The sequence below is a fragment of the Pelodiscus sinensis genome, chromosome 1 (assembly GCF_049634645.1).
Source record: "Pelodiscus sinensis isolate JC-2024 chromosome 1, ASM4963464v1, whole genome shotgun sequence".
Taxonomy (NCBI): Eukaryota; Metazoa; Chordata; order Testudines; family Trionychidae; genus Pelodiscus; species Pelodiscus sinensis.
In genome coordinates this window covers 139,444,584-139,461,103 of record NC_134711.1, presented here as the reverse complement: position 1 = coordinate 139,461,103, position 16,520 = coordinate 139,444,584, and the positions used below count along the sequence as shown (strand labels likewise).

Below are 16,520 nucleotides of genomic sequence, written 5' to 3'. Positions count from 1 at the left end.
AGAGTGTGAAAAGTGTTCACCTACTGGTGACATGGGTGGCTTTGTCTGCTCCAGAATATTAAAAATGCTGCACAAAGTGTATTAAAATTCTGCATACGTTATATGTCAATATATGACACTATAAAAATGCCAGTTTCAATTGTTTTGGTAATTTTGTTCAAAATACCTGTCAGCAAGTTTGTCTTATAGTATTTCCCACACCCCTCAGACAAGTGAAAAGACTGGGGGAGTCTGAGAGAGAGAGAAGGAGCCTGGAAGTGAACCTGGAGGACTTTTAGGTGTGGGTGGGAGAAGTATGGACTCATTTCTTTGGAGGGGCTTGTTCAGGAGTGAGGGAGCCTTCCCCATGCAGATTCTGACTGACCCCCAAGCCTCTCTCATCTGCCCGGTCCCCCTCCACCAACACTATTATTTGTTAGAAGAGTTGTTTGGGAAACAATTTGATTGTTTCTTTAAATTCCTGGGTGAGATAATGTGGGCTCCTTTTTTAGTTTTTGAGAGCAGGGCCCTTGGTGAGTTAGCAGCAGTTGCTTACTGCTGGAATGAACGTACCCTTCTGTTACAAGCAACATGGAAACACAAACTTTGGTTTGAAAATCAGATTCCTTTTATTTTCATTTGTGTATTGGCACGAGTATTATGAGCCGGGACTCTGTAGAAAGAGCAGTAAAAGAGCCCATTCCAAGCGGATCATTCAAAGTCGGTCAGTGGATCACATTTGGTTTTGCCAGTCTCATAGGCAGTAAGAATGATCTCACCTTCAAGGTTTACGTACACCTTCAGGTGTACACACTCATCAGTGCTGTTGTTGACAGAGACCTGAAAGACAAAGCACATAGGACACCCATGGACTAAGCAGATTCCAAGGAAGGGATGTGTTGGGGAGATGCCGTGCTGAGCCATTGAATAGCTCTAAAATAAAAATTAAATCCAACATGGAATACTCAAGCCCCACAACCTGGGCTGCGGAGACTGTCCCGTGTTAAACCACATGTGTGAACAGAAACAGGCCTTTGTGTCCAAACTAGGGTGCTCCCGAGGATCAGCAAAAATCGAAATGTTATCCCTGAAATCACAAGGTCAAATTCAGCCCTGTCCTAACAAGCTGCTACTTCCATTGGTTGCCCTGGGAGTTGCACCTGTTTATGCCTGGGCTTAATTTAAGTCCCATTCTTCACACTCCAAAAATGATCCCACTCAACCCCTTATCTTCTGCACTTTGCACATCTCTGTGGGGATCCGGGCAGTCAGGGTGAGTTTGCGTTAGGAAAATCAAAAGATTTCAAACCTAGTTTCCTAAGGCAAAGTCTCATTGACTTCCATCACATCCCATGGCTAGATTGGCAGTGGAAGACTTAACCCCTTGCACCCTAGAAGGGCATCGCAGTACAGACACTCGGGGGAGGAGGGGGGGACAAAGAAAGCTGGGGGAAAGGAGATGTTTTCTTCATCTTCTACATGAGAGTCGGTTGACAAAAGCCAGGTAAGAGGCAAGAGGGGAGGAATGGGAAGAAGCCCTTCTGTTGAACCCTCCAGGGACTAGCTGAGTTTACAGCACGAGCTGACATGCGTTTGCAATTTTGTTGGACATCCGTTTGCTTGGCTAAAGGACCAAACCCAAAGCACCCCACCTCCAGAAAGGAAACGGAGAGCAGTGAGTCCTAGTGGAAGTCAGTGCTTTTGTGGAAATTCAATTGGCCAGTGTAGACAGCTGGCAAGTTTTTCTGGAAAAGCAGCTGATTTTCCGGAAAAACTGGCCAGTCTAGATACAGTCTTACAGATTTATTAAAGAAGTTTATAAATCATATGGTTGCAATGGCTATTGCTCTATTTCTTAACTGCTAGCAAATATAGATCTTAAAAAAAATGGTTACAAAAAAATGAAGATAGAAAATAGAAATAATGGTACCACGTGACAGCTTAATTTTTAAAGAGCTCTATTCTATGTGTACACTTAAGACAAAGGACACATCCAGGTACAATTTTTACCCCCTTCTGTGCCTCTCAACTCCAGCGTATCAGGCCAGGGCTGGTCCCTCAATTCCTAGGAAAGACGTAATACAAGGTGGCCGTGGAACCTCGGGAGGCCAATTACCTAACCTGACCAGCAGATAGATGGTAGATTGACGATGAGAGTAAATGTGCTGCTGGACCCATCTTTATACCCATAGGGGCCCGTATCTTCTTTCTTATCTAAGATGCCAAATTGTATTCGTCCGTCTTTGTGATGCCAGTTCTTACAAGGGAGTTTCAACTTAATTTACACTTGCAAGAGAGATAACTAAATTTTGAGTACTGGACATTCTTTACTGGGCGGGAGATCCCTCCCCCCATGGACAGCTGTGTGTTCGTATCAATATAGGTGCCAGCCATGGCAGTTGTCCCGGCCTCGAGGTCAACAATTGGCGTATCTGTTTACAGCCATCCAGGGTCACTGTGAGCTAGCATATCCAGGCCTCCTGTCAAGGCTTCACAGACTATGCTGATTTTACTGCTCTGTGTGCCCTGTATGCTTCCAGGCAAGCAAAGATGGATGTTAGAAGGGGCGTTCCTGACTGGCTACAGTCAGGAGTGTCTTTGTGTGGCTGTTGCCTGAGGCTATCTGAGGCTTGTGCTTAAAGGGACACCCCACCTATCCCTGGGCAGCCAGTTCTCAGGTTTCCCTACTTACCTGCCTATCTCGAGGGACAGCAGAGCATTTTTGCCACTGCATGCTCCGGTTGCCCATACTTGGGACACCCTGCACTCTGCAACATGGAGCCAAAGCTGCCCCTGGACACTCTGGTGCTTCTCCTGGACTCATTGCTGTGAGCTTGGCTGCACTTTCAGCAGGCTGCCATCCAGGAGGTCCATCTGGGGGCTGTCAGTATCCAGGAGGCCCTGCGGGAGAGCTTCCAGCCTGAGGAGCACTAAGAGCCTCCCTAGTCTGCTCCACTGGGGACTTGTGACTCATTCCTCCCTCACGTCCTTCCATTTACCCCTCCCTAACCCCCTTCCTGATGTCAAATAAAACACATATATTGTCATAACACAAACTCTCTTTATTTAACAAAACTGGGGGGGAGCGAATGAAACTCTGGTGGGAGAGAGGAGGGGGAAACCTGGAGGAGGGAGCTGGAAGGGGGAAGCAAGGGGAAGAAAGGGGAGAGAAAGCTCAGGATTCAGGGTTGGGGGGTCTTGCCGGACCAACTTGATTTTCATGCAAACCTGCTCCTGGGTTCGCATGTGGCCTTTGGTGGCCAGGCTGGCAGCTATCCTGTCAGACAGACGCGTACCTCCATCTAGTGCGGAGATCATGGAAGTTGGGGGCATCCCCCCCAAACCTGGATAAGGTCCACCCTGATCTCTGCCCTGGACCAGGAAGGCACCTGCCTTCTCCGGGCCCTGGCAGGCTCCTGGGAGCTGGCAGACTGTTCCTGGGGAGCGGTGGGGGGTGGGGAGCTGGCTGCCAGTGGCTTGCTGGCTCATGTTTTGGGGCCACTGGGTCAAGGGCAGTGACTGCTGGCTCTAGGCTGGCAGGCTTGGAGCTGGCACAGGCACTGTAGCCAGAGTCAACCCCTTTGAAGGCTCTGGGGAGGGTGGGAGAGAGAGGACAGTTCTTAGTTGAGGCTGGAGTGGCCACCAGGGCACCCAGGGAAGGGCTAGAGGCCCCCTATTTCGAAATAAGTGTCTACAGAGCACTTATTTTGAAACAGCTATTTCGAATTTGGCGTTATTCCTCGTAGAATGACGTTTACCAAGTTTAAAATAAGCGCTCCGCTATTTCGAATTAAATTTGAAATAGCGGTTTGGCTGTGTAGACGCTAGGAAAGTTATTGCTGTGCAGACATACCCTTGTTGTGCTTACACAATAGCGAAGGCCAGTGCCGGAGGGTGAGAGTTGTAAAAGCCATTGGAGAGTCTGGAATGGAGATTGCCCTCTTGGCAAGCCCAAAATGTGGCAATTTACAGCTGAACACGTGTGACACGTGCTTTATAAATACTTAGGTGGGATTCACAAAACCCCCTTCTTTTCTTTTCAACTCATGTAGAGAAATAGCAGCCAACTATCTCGTGTAGAGATGTTAGGTGGGCACTGAAAAAATCACGAGAGATAGCCTCTTCCTTCATTAAAAGTCATCTTGGACGTTTCCCTGCATTGTTTGCTCACCGTTGAACATCTTGCCTCAAGCCTCTCTAAATGACAGCTCCATTCTACTTAAAGTAGAACACTGGCCAAGGCTGGAAGAAGCGGGGGATTTTGTTGAGTACTGACCTTAATTAAGTAATTTTTTCCTTGAACTATCTGTAGCATATATTCAATGGCTACAAAGACTTCGTATTTCACGTTCTCTTTCTCTTCCAGTTGTGGCTTCACCTATAATGAAAAAGAAAGGGTTAGGATGTGCAAAAAGCTCAGCACACTCCTTCTCATCATACGTTTAATGCTTCAGCTTTCCGAAGAAGGTACATCAACTTACATGCAGCAGACATTTCGCTTCTTTGGGCCTTGCTTCTTAACAAACAATTCAACTCACCTCAGAGCTTCCCGCCCTATTTCCTAAGCTCCACAGATCCTGCAACAGGCTTCACGTCCCAAAGCTAGGATTGCTGCCTGGCCTTTCCTGAAAGCTTGTACTTGACGCTCCTGCTCTCTGCAAACATCTCCTCCTATACCCCCATCCATCCATTGATTTTGGAGTTTGTCCACCTTTTCCCATCCCCATCCTCATTCCTCCCCATCCCCGCTCCTCCCTCTCCCTTCTGGAGCCTTGACATTTCCAGCGTGAGCTACCCCAGTGGCCTCAGGTCACATGATATATCAAGACGCTCATGATATGTTGACGAAGGAGGCACCTTGATGAGCTCTGAGCCAGGGTACTCCAGGAGTCCTGGTTCCTTGTGGCTGGCAAACACTGGTTAAAGACTGATCTGTGGGCTGGGAATATACTTTATTAGTGTGGGAGAAAAATCAAATAACTCCAATTGTGTCTAAGGGGGACTGAGGAGGAAATCAAACTCTCTAAAAGGAAACTGCTGTAAGGGTTAAACGTTTTCCAGGCCCCTCTCTCTGTAACAGAGAGAAATCATCTTAACTCTAATCAAGACCCTTATAATGCCTCTTATCTCAACTTCATGGAGACTCCTAGGCTACGTCTAGACTGGCATGATTTTGCGGAAATACTTTTAACGGAAAAGTTTTTCTGTTAAAAGTATTTCCGCAGAAGAGCATCTAGATTGGCAAGGATGCTTTGCGCAAAAAGTGCTTTTGCGCAAAAGCATCCGTGGCCAGTCTAGACGCGATTTTGCGCAAGAAAGCCCCGATTGTCATTTTAGCCATTAGGGCTATTTTGTGCAAAACAATTATTTCCCGTCTACATTGGCCCTCTTGCACAAGTATTCTTGCACAAGAGGGGTTTTCCCAAGGAGGAGCGTGAAAGTATTTGAACAAGAAGCACTGATTTTGTACATTACAAAGTCAGTGCTCTTGCGCAAATTCAAGTGGCCAGTGTAGACAGCTGGCAAGTTTTTGTGCGCGCTTTTGCTCAAAATCTTGCCAATCTAGACGCACCCCTAGTCTGTAACAATTTGTCATGTAAACTCTTATCATGTCACAGTTTGTCTTGTAGACTCCTCCCTCAGGTTATCATGTGCCTTGGTACTGTAAAACTGACTTCTGGCACAGCTGGTGTGAACAGAAACATCTCAGAGTACTTCTGCTGAGACTTTGATATGTTTAAGAAAAATAATCAACAACTAAACTGTCTGAACGTATTGTATAAAGGGCCCCTGAAACTGTCTCTCAGGGCTGCTGCTTTCCCTCTTGTAGCTGGCAGCCTGCATGCATGCATAATAAAGTTTCCTTTTAGACCTCTCTCCTGCCTCGCTGCTTTGACCTCCAGCCTCGGTCCCTTCTGGGGACTCTGTACCCCAGTGGAGCGAGATTTCCCTGACATTAGCCAGGACAGGTAATTTACGTGCATGCCTAATTCATGATTAACATGGAACCATTTGTTTCCATAACTCACACTTGTTCCTATTTGAATCTGTCCATCCTTAAATAAATTCCCTTTTGTTTTACTGATAGAGATGCAGCCATGTTAGTCTGGACTAGCTGAAACAAAAGACAGAACTGATGGATTTCCATGTCTTTTGTTTTACTGTAAGTGATATCAAGTGCCGTGTGTTGTAGAGGAGCAGCGATTTAAGGTCAAACTGGGTCCATTGTTCCTTTGGGAATGGAGGATCTGGGATTTCTGTGGGTGTGCAGGAATGAGGGGCTGGATTGGATACCACATGGGTGCACCTATTGTCCGTGTGCAGGGCAAAGGCAGGGCTGGTGCAGCCCAGAGGTGAGTGCCCCACAGGCTGGTTGTATGAGGGAGCTAACACCCCTCTGGCAAAGGCAGGACTTGCTGGTGTGGGAGGCAGGTTTGGGTAGATGTGTGTGTGCCTGGGGACACTTCAAATGCTTATTCAGTGCCAGGACTTCAAGACTATGACATGGAATGAAGAGAGTTTCCCAGTGTAACATACAGCTGTGGGGAAGGGAAGTTTGGGGCTCATCAGTGAGGTGACAGGCACATTATTAACGACCTTTACAAAGGCTAAGTGCCCACTGGTGCAGTTTAGGGCAGGGCTACTCAACACGCAGCCCGTGGCCCATTTGTTTGCAGTGGGCAGCGTGGTTTGGGTTTACACGGGGCTCAACACACGGCCCGCGGGTGGGATCCTTTGAAATGGCCTCCACTGGGAACACGCTCCACAATGGCGAGGTGTCTCCCACGCTGGGTGAGCACTGACAGATGCAAGCGGAGGGGCTAGCTAGGACAGAAAGGTACAGGGTGTCAGTGTTTCTAGCCCCCAGGGAGGAGGTGCCGGGAGCACCGGTGCATTGTGGGAAGTGCTGGCTGCTTAGCCTTGTGGGCAGAGCCTGAGAGGTTCTGATTGGCTCACACGGGCCACATTTGGGTCTGGCACCACGGCTTAAGGCTTCATCTTTGTATTCATGCCCTTCAGTGTGAAAGAAGCTATTTGCATATATTTGCATGTCTTTGCAACCACACTTTAGTTGCGGACCTTTGTGTAACTACCAGCAGGCAGATTTGAACCTGGGATCTCTGAAGCTTAGTATAAGAGCCTCTACTATTAGTATGAGAGCCTCTACTGTTGCTGTGGTCTCGATACCACTTCCATTGGTCAGTAAGCACACTAGGTGTGTTGGTTACATAGGCACAATCTGTGAGTATCATTGTAACCTCCCCCCGGGCTTCCAAAGTCGAATAGCCCTGGTCTAAGGCAACTGCACCTGTGTTTCCCCTTGAGGCCACCAAGGGCACCCTCTCAAGGCCCACAGCTCCTCAGCCATCACCTTTCTTGGGCAAAAGCCCTTCTCTCTTTCTTTCCTGAGCAGGGAGTCCAGGCTGCACAGCTTCCTGAGCTACTGTGTGATCTCTCCAGCAAGCCAGCCTGCCTCAGCGGGCCAGCACCTGTACGGCTTTCTCTCCACAGGCTCTGAACAGTGCTGAGCCAGCAGCGACCGATTATCACACCGCTCCTCCTAAGCCAGCACATTGATTGTGAAGGAAAAGCATTCCATGGAAACCATTCACACAATACATGCCCTACACACACGCCAGCTAGTTCACTAGAGATCACCCCAGCTCCAGCCTAGGGCTCCCGTAGGTTAGGCCCGTCCAGCCTTTCCCCAAAGGTTGGACACAAGGCCCCGCTCGTTTGCAGGGTCAGAAAAAAGGCTCGATTCTGTTTAAACTATTTTTCTAAAAATATTTTTGTCAGTTGGTCTCTGGAGAATCCAGTTGAAGCAGTAAATGCAAGTATCTCCCCAGGTGGTGGGATCTCTGCGGAGGTCTTACAATTTGAGTCAATTTGCCTGACCACGTCCCCTCTGCACTATCGTTAGTTCCTAGCCAACTGTGGCTCCCCTCCCCCACGGAATTATATTGAATCCCTCAATAGAACAGAAACGATTGTAGTGACTTAAGATTTTCCCCTAGGACTGCTGTGATCACCCTCACCTGGTGGGGTCATTGGATTGCTGTGGCGCATCAGCCCTTCTCAGAGCATACCAGCTGTACCGTGTCTCCTGTTTCGTGCAAGAGTGCTTGTGTAAAAGATCTTGCGCAAGAGCATTAAAGAAACTGCAGCTGCAAGTCAGCCTGGGTTGCAACATCTCTCAAAAGCTCTGGGATACACAGCACCAATGAAATACTCATTTACTAGGGCTGCCAGAAAAGGTCAAATGCCTTAGGGCCTAGGCTCACTCAACAGGCTGGAGAAGTTCCCACTGTAACCTTTGGGAGGCAGTTCCAATGCAGGGCAGGGATCCTCAGGCCTCACTATCTTAATATTTCAATCCACTCCCGCAGCAGAAGAAATTCAGAGTCCAGGTCTGTGTATAACGCAGTGTTTCTCACCCAGTGGTATGAGTCCCCATAGGGGTACTGAAGGGAAGTCTGGGGGGATACGTCAACACAACTGAAATTTGGAGAAAACTGAATTTTTGTTTTCAGTTTTACAGCGTTTTATTATTTTTGTTCTTTTCACACCCAAAAATTTCATCACCCACCTGGCTACAATTAAGTTGTTTAAACAAATGTGTTGCAAAGGGGAAAAAAAATTGAAAACTGTCGGCACTAGGGGTACTTATAATTTTTTTAAAGGGGGGTACTCTATTAAAAAAAAAGGTTGAGGAACACTGGTGTATCGCATTGGAGGCCCCTCTGCATTGCTCTGCCACACGGGTGCAGCATCTTCTGCTTGAGTGTCAACTCAGGAGCAGCTGTTCCAGTGCTTCCCAGGCTGCCACTCTCACCCCAAATCAGAAGCAGTGGGTAGAAGAGGCAAGGGAAACCAATGCTTCCCCTGGGCCTTAGGGCCCAAACGCTTCTCTTTCTCTCTCTGTTCTGACGCTTCCCCGACAATGAAACTCTTAAAAGAGCCATTAAGTGGTAATGACGCCATTTGCCAACCCTGAAGTATGAACCGTCCGTTTCTGACTCAAACCGTGGTGCATGGCGTATTTACTCAGAACTAGGCACTTAAATACAATATTTAAAGCAAATTGTAAATAGGGTTGCCAGGTGTCTGGAATTCTACCAGACAGTCTATTTTAATCTGTCCGGTTAAAAATTTTAGAAAATACCGGACATATGCAATATCCGGTATTTTCTGTTTTTTCGGCTGGGTACTGGGCGGAAGCCTGGCAGGGGCAGGGGAGCAGCTGGGAGGCTGGGACGCGGGACCATGATCGGTGCTGGGAGCCTCTGGTCACGTGCAGAAGCCTGGCGGGGGAGGGGGAAATGTTTGGGACTCCCAGCTACTCCCCCTGCCGGGCTGGGAGTGACGAGATGAGAGTTCGGAGACCTACAACATCGTGGTGGACGCAATAACCTTCTGCTTTTGAGCACTGGGGTTGCGCCGAAGCAGGATGATCTTCTACTGCTGGAAATGTAGCCAGCCTGGCAGCACCCGTCCCTCAGGAGGGCATCTCGAAACTCAGAGTAGGTTTTAACTCTCCCATGGGGAAACCCTGCCCCCTCGCCCCAGCCAGCACATGGGGAGAGCCTCCATCCCCTCACCCCAGCAACCAGGAGAACCCTGCCCCCATACTTCAACCACCACATGGGGAGGGATCTCCGCCCCCAGGCACCACATGGGGAGACCCCCCCCAATTCCTTTGCTCCAGCTACCATCCCCACCAGCCCCCACTCTCAAGCCACCACATGGCAGAGCTCCCGTATCCTATTCCCCAGCCATTACAGGATGGGATGCTCGACAAATTTTTCGCCCGCGTGTTCAGTATTTTTTGGGAGACCGTCTGGTAATGCTAACTCTAAACTGTTGGTGAGGACGTTAAAATCATATCTCTAAAAAACACTTGCATCGATTTTTAGATTAATCTTTAATGCTACATGCTTGGATCTTCAGACATATCCGTTTTAAATACATTCTTCAAAAGACCACCCTGATCAAAAATATACAGGTTCATTTTAATTACCATCGAACAAAAAAACTTGCTTCCAAAGTCTTGCTGTCCTTTCTGTCCATCCCTGCTGTAATCTTTCTCCCTTCAGAGAGACAACTCCCCTTTTCTTACAGATAGTTTGACAAATGAGATTCTATCATTATTTCAAGCACACAGAATACATTAGTGTTCCCTTTTCTGAACACACAAAACCACTCTGATTAATTTAAAATAATGTCTTTGTTCCCAGGTGTTCAATATTCATTGCTTGATGCAGACTTAAGAGTACAAATATAAAATCAGCTTAGAAATACCGATTAAGAAAATGTAAAACAGAGAAGAACTGCATCATGTATTGCATAATATTTACTGTTGTATTCAGCAGGACGACTGACTTACCCTTCTTACAAATTTTTGCAAATAACTGTAATTATTTGGTATTTTTGGTATATCAGGTATATATTATGGTTTATCTTATTTGGTATATCAGGGTACGTCTACACTACAGCGCTAGTTCGAACTAACGCATCTAGAACTAAAAACTAGTTCGAACTAGCGTTTTGCTAGTTCGAACTAGTAAGTCCACATTGAGTGGACTCTGAACAGGGCTTAATGATGGCCGGAAGCAGTGCCGGCAGGGCATAAAAGGAGGACTTAGAGCATGGAGATACTGTCTCAGGCTAGCCGAGGGCTGCGCTTAAAGGGTCCCGACCCCCACCCCGGACACACAGTTCTAAGGGGTGCCCCGCTTGCAAAGAAGTTCTGGCTTGGAGTGCCCTGAGTGCCCACACTGGGCACATCACACCACTCGGCCATCAGCCCGGCTGCACTTGCCGCAGGCTGCCATCTGGGGAGAGGGAGTAATTGGGGGGCTGCAGGAGAGCTTCCACCCCCAGAAGCCCGCAGAGCCAGCCCAGTCCTCCCCATCGGGGGCTCGTACCCCATTCCTCCCTCACCTCCTTCCACTTGCCCTTCCCTAGCCCCCCTTCTTATTGATGTACAAAATAAAGATAACGTTTCTTCCAACATTGACTCTGTCTTTATTGAAAAAAACTGGGGGACACTGGGAAAAGGAGGTGGGAGAGGGGAAGAGAAAGGCTGGGAGAGGGGAGGGCAACTAACATGATCAGGGGTTGGGAACAGGTCCCAGATGAAGAGAGGCTACAGAGACTGGGACTGTTCAGCTTAGAAAAGAGGAGACGGAGGGGGGACAGGATAGAGGTCTATAAAAGCAGGGGTTGGGTGGAGAGGGTGCATTCAGAAAAGTTCTTCATGAGTTCCCATAAAGAAGGACTAGAGGACACCAAAGGAAAGGAATGGGTAGCAGGCTTCAAACTAGTAAGAGAAAGTTGTTCTTGACAAAGCAAATAGTTAACCTGTGGAACTCCTTGCTGCAGGAGGCTGTGAAGGCTACAACTAGAACAGAGTTTAAAGGGAAGTGAGATCAAGTGATGGAGGTTGGGTCCATGGAGTCCTATTAGCCAGAGGGTAGGAGTGGTGTCCCTGCCCAAAGTTTGTGGAAGGCTGGAGAGGGATGGCACGAGACAAATGGCTTGGTCATTGTCTTCGGTCCATCCCCTCCAGGGTCCCTAGGGTTGGCCGCTGTCGGCAGACAGGCTACTGGGCTAGATGGACCTTTGGTCTGACCCAGTACGGCCATTGTAAGCTCAGGGCTCAGTGTCGGGGGTCTCAGTGGACCCCCTTGATTTTCATGCACACCTGGTCCTGGGTGGCCAGGCTGGCAGCTCTCCTGCCCTAGCCGGCCACTTTCCTGTGCCTAGTGCGGAGATCGTGGACGAGGTCCACGATGTCCGCACTAGCCCAGGAAGGTGCCCGCCTCTTGCGGTCCAGGGCAAGCTCCCGGGAGCCGCCAGCCTGGTCCCGGCAAGAGGGGGTGGGCTGGGGGGCATCGGGTGGGTGGCTCTGTGCCGTGCCAGGTGCAGGGTCTGCTAGCTGGGTGCTGGCAGGCTTGCACCTGGCACGGGCACCGTAGCCAGCCCGTGCCCCTTTAAGGGGTCCGGGGCCGGGAGGGGGGCATAGAGTTTCCCTGGTGTTGGCCAGAGTGGCCACCAGGGAAACCTGGGGAGGGCTAGCCTCCCACTAGTTCGAACTAAAGGGCTACACAGCCCTTAGTTCGAACTAGCTAGTTCGAACTAGGCGTTAGTCCTCGTAAAATGAGGTTTACCTAGTTCGAACTAAGCGCTCCGCTAGTTCGATTCAAATTCGAACTAGCGGAGCGCTAGTGTAGCGCATAGGAATGTTAGTTCGAACTAACGTCCGTTAGTTCGAACTAACTTTCTAGTGTAGACATACCCTCAGGTTTTTCCAGGGTATATAAAAAAACCTGTGGCTGACATGTTTTCCCCAAATTTAGTGCTTTTATTTAAGTACCAGTCTCGACAATCTGGCATGCAGTGCAAAACATACTCCATTTTCTTTAGAAATAAATTGTAGGAGAGGGTTTTTTCAGATTTCATTTGCTACATTTGGGTTCAGGCAATAGGCTGGAACAGGTTGAGCAGGGAGGGGGAGGGAATAGAGGAGGGTGACAGCGGGGAGGGGGCGGAGCAGGGTGGAGTATGGGCGGGGACACAGGCTGGGGAGCTCTCCTCCCCAAGCAGCAGTTACACACACGGCCTAGTACCCAAATGTTGCAATCATGGCCCTGCGCCCAGAACCCCGACACCCCTGTTCTTGACTAAACCTTCCTCCGGCTCCCATGGAACCTCCCCTTCTGCTGCTCTCAGGAGTTTCAGGGCGCTGCACCCAGGCTTTCTGCTTCTTTGGGTGTGGCAAGTTACGCGTCCCCTCAGCCCGCTGCCCTTGTCTCAGACAAACAAGCTGTCCCCTCTCCCCGTTCACAACCCCCCAACCTCTAAATTTAGTGCTTTTATTTAGGTCCCAGTCTCGACAATCTGGCATGCAGTGCAAAACATACTTCATTTTCAGATGTCATTTGCTACATTTGAGTTCAGGCATTTGGCTGGAACGGGTAGATCTGGGGGGGGAATAGAGGAGGGTGACAATGGGGAGGGGGCAGATCAGGGTGGAGTATGGGCGGGGCCACAGGCTGGGGAGCTCTCCTCCCCAAGCAGCAGTTACACCCATGACCCAAATGCTGCAATCATGGCCCTGCTCCCAGAACCCCGACACCCTTGTTCTTGACTAGACGCTCCTCCGGCTACCATGGAACCTCCCCTTCTGCTGCTCTCAGCAATTTCAGCATGCTGCACCCAGGCTCCGTGCAGCTGGAGCGGGTTGCCCACCTCTCCTTGGGATTCCTGCTTTCAGATCCCCAAATGAAAAATGCAACGTGCCTTGTATCTGCTGAGGAAATCAGGGTTAAAATCCTTTGTCTGGCAAAACACCATTTCTATTTGCGGGGATTTTAATTGTTTTGAAGCCGCTTTTAGTAGCATTTGGCTACTGCAAATATGCCCCGCATGGCATCAGCCTTACAATGGGGGAAACTGAGGCAGAAGTGCTGACATGACTTGCCCAAAGTCAGGCCACAGAGTGACTCTGTGGCTGACAGAGGAGTCACATCTGTCCCATGACAACCAGTCCCAGTGCACTAGCTGCTAATCCATTGTGCTTCATTCATTAGCTTATTGGGAACTTTGACCGTTTCTTTAAAAGCACGTATGCAGTAAAGGCAATTCTCGTATTCAAGCCAATCAGCAATGGCATTTTTCTGCTGGCAGCTAGATTCCATTGCCATAAAAATGATCACGATGGCTGGGGTGGCACAAGTGTTTTAGTCAGCAGGCTGGTGGTCAGATGTCCTTGGCTGCTAAAGAATACCATGGAGTTCCCATTTGACTCTCAGATGCCAGAACCTAGTCAAAATCTGCCCTCTCCTCAGCACACACAGATCTTACGCAATGGCAGAGCCAGCAAGGGGAAATCAGGACTGGTGAGTTCTTTCTGCTGCTCTAAGCACCAGGCAAGGGTTTCGTCTTTTGGAATGGATGAGAGAGCAATGAATAATGTTGTTATATTTTTAGGTCAGGAGTTTCCAGTCTTCTTTCTGACTCCCCCCTGCTGCGCGTGGTGAATATTCTACAGCCCACCTGTGCCACAACAACTGGTTCTCTTCACATTAGACAACTAGATTAAAGCCAGGGCCGAGGCGGGTAGGCAAGGCAACTGCCTGGGGCCCTGCAAAGCTCCACTGCTCAGCCTTTGCCTTCAGCCCCATGTGGGGGCTTCAATGCCGGGTACCAGGGCTCCGGCTTCAGCTTTCTGCCCTGGGCCCCAGAAGTCGAGCGCTGGCCCTGCTCTCTGGTTTATTTTGGGGCCCCCTGAAACCTGCTTGTGGCCCCTGGTTGAGAACTGCTGCTTTAAATCATTCCAAGTGCATGGTCCTTTCCTGAAGTCGTCCAGGTCCCTACATCGCTGCCCTCCAGAGGCTATCGTCTGCTCTCAGTGAACGGGCAGGGACATTTGAAACCCTCTGCTGACCCTCATGGCAATGAAAGCAGAACCTGACTTCACGTTTCACCTTTTTGCCACATTTGTGTTCACTGAAAACCGAGTATTGTGGCCTCATTTCTGATACGTGCTGTCTGCAGATTTAAACTTGGCTTCTAAAAACTGGTTATTTTTTTTTTGAGAGAGAGTCTGTTACATTTCTACAATGCGTGCACACAACACCACCAATGTCTTGTACTTCCATGGTGCCTTTTGAGGAAGACTCTCAATATGTCTTATTAACATGAATTCAACTTTACGGTCCCCATTTGAGGAAGGGAAGTGTCAGTCTCCCTCCTCCCCCTTCAGTCCTCCTTTTAGAGCTGAGGAAGTTGAAGCACAAAGAGGTAACTTGATTTGCCTTTGGTGACATAGTGAGTCCACGGCTGAGCCAGGCAGTCCCAGGGTATTTCCCTCCTCCAGACCCCCAAGCCCAAGCAACCTTCAAGGGGCCTTAAATCATTATCGGAAAGGCCAACGCTATAAATCACAGCAAGATCCTGACAAACTCTGAAAATCCAATGTTTCCCGGGGATCTACCTAGCCCCTGGACTCCTAGAAGGTTATATGTTTTTTTAAATAGTGGAATCCAGGGTCTCTGAAATACCCACTCCCCTCTTCTATCCTCTCTCCCTCCCCCAGTCATGGGACTCTAGTTGCAGCCCTGAACAAAAGCCTGACTCCCTGGGCTGCTCTGCATTAGCAAATGGGACCCCTAATGCACCAACCGTGCAGCTCCACTAGTCCAAGTACACAAGTGCCCGTGTAGACAGAACACTGATATTTTTACTGCCCCGTCAGCCAGTTCTGTACAGGTCAAGCTTCAATGGCGACTTGTAAAAGCCTGTCTCCACGGGTGTTTCTATCACTGCTACTATCAGTTGAACTGCACTGGCAGTTAATTGGCTGTGTAGATTCAATTTCTAGTGCTTATAAAGACCACTAGACCTTGCTGTCTTTCATCTATTTCTGTACATGTCCCCAGAGCTTTGAGAAGACTGAAAATCAGGTCAGAAGATTGGAAGAAAGCTGACGTGTTACTATGTAAAGAGAATAAATGGGATAATCCAGGCCAATTGGACATTGACCATAGGTAAAAAATTGAAGCAGCTGCTATGGGTCTTGATTAATAAAGAATTAAAGGAAATTAGTATACTTAATGCCAATCAGTCTGAATTTATGGAACTTAGATCCTGTCAGATTAACTTGATAACATTTTTGATGAGATTATAAAAGTGACTGATAAAACAGACCACTGTATGGCATTATACTTGGTGCCACATGACATTTTGATTAAAAACTAGCACAATACAAAATGAACATTGCCACAGTAAATTGATTAAGAGATGGAAAAGTTCTATGCCTGTGTAAACCACATAGTCAGACTAGCTAGTCCCTTCCAACCTTGGCATATCTAGAATTTCCTGGACTGCAGTCAGTATAATCTCTTCTTAAGCAATTTCTCCATGCTCTGAAGCTGTCTAGAGAACTTCCATTGACCATGCTGGATGTTAGATTTTTAAAATAAATTCTAGTTTCATTCCAGAATCTCTCTGGAATTTGCTTTAAAGACTCTTTTTCGCTGTTAGTTTGTTTTACATCTTTCATTGGCTGTGACTCACCTGGTCAACAATCTTTTGGATTTCATCATTTGCAGGCTCAGGTCCGAAGAAGCCTCCGGGAAGTGGCTCAGAGCGTCTGTCACTCATAGTGGCAAATAACTTCTTAGGGTGTTTGCAAACACTGACAAGCAAAATCTAGAACAAATGTGACCAAGAAAACTCAGACTTCCAATATTATATAGCCACACAGTCACGTGATTTGTAGATGGGGATTTTACCAACCCCTATTAATTACGGTACTTGGTTCAGGCTGGTGTGGCAATTTTTTTGACTCAAAATCAGTTTCATCATATCTCATGAGGGTGTGATTATTTGTGATTAGAAAAGTGATTGTAAACACTGAACTACACCCAAATATTTCCCAATATTAACTTCAAAATTACCACACGTTCTCCCCAGGTTTCATTTACAGGAACAGCAATTCCTGTTTAAATTGAACCTTGGTTCTCCAAGTTACC

The 16,520-nt window shown here is 48.2% G+C and overlaps 1 protein-coding gene across 1 annotated transcript; it reads right to left on the bottom strand.

Moving 5' to 3' along the window:
* Positions 1 to 584: 584 nt before the first annotated feature.
* LOC142819219 (cystatin-A-like) lies at positions 585 to 16,221 on the bottom strand. The gene is made up of 3 exons (XM_075904511.1): positions 16,063 to 16,221; positions 4,256 to 4,357; positions 585 to 819 (listed from the first exon to the last, which is right to left on the bottom strand). The coding sequence occupies exons 1-3, from the start codon at positions 16,147 to 16,149 to the stop codon at positions 691 to 693; spliced, it is 318 nt and encodes a 105-aa protein (XP_075760626.1). The 5' UTR covers positions 16,150 to 16,221; the 3' UTR covers positions 585 to 690.
* Positions 16,222 to 16,520: the final 299 nt, after the last annotated feature.

Excerpts from the sequence above, each read along its gene's own strand:
- LOC142819219 (XM_075904511.1), bottom strand. The coding sequence starts at position 16,149 with ATGAGTGACAGACGCTCTGAGCCACTTCCCGGAGGCTTCTTCGGACCT. Across the intron at positions 4,358-16,062 it reads TCCAAAAGATTGTTGACCAG|GTGAAGCCACAACTGGAAGA; the intron begins GTGAGTCACAGC and ends TTTTCATTATAG. Across the intron at positions 820-4,255 it reads GAAAAAATTACTTAATTAAG|GTCTCTGTCAACAACAGCAC; the intron begins GTCAGTACTCAA and ends TTTGTCTTTCAG.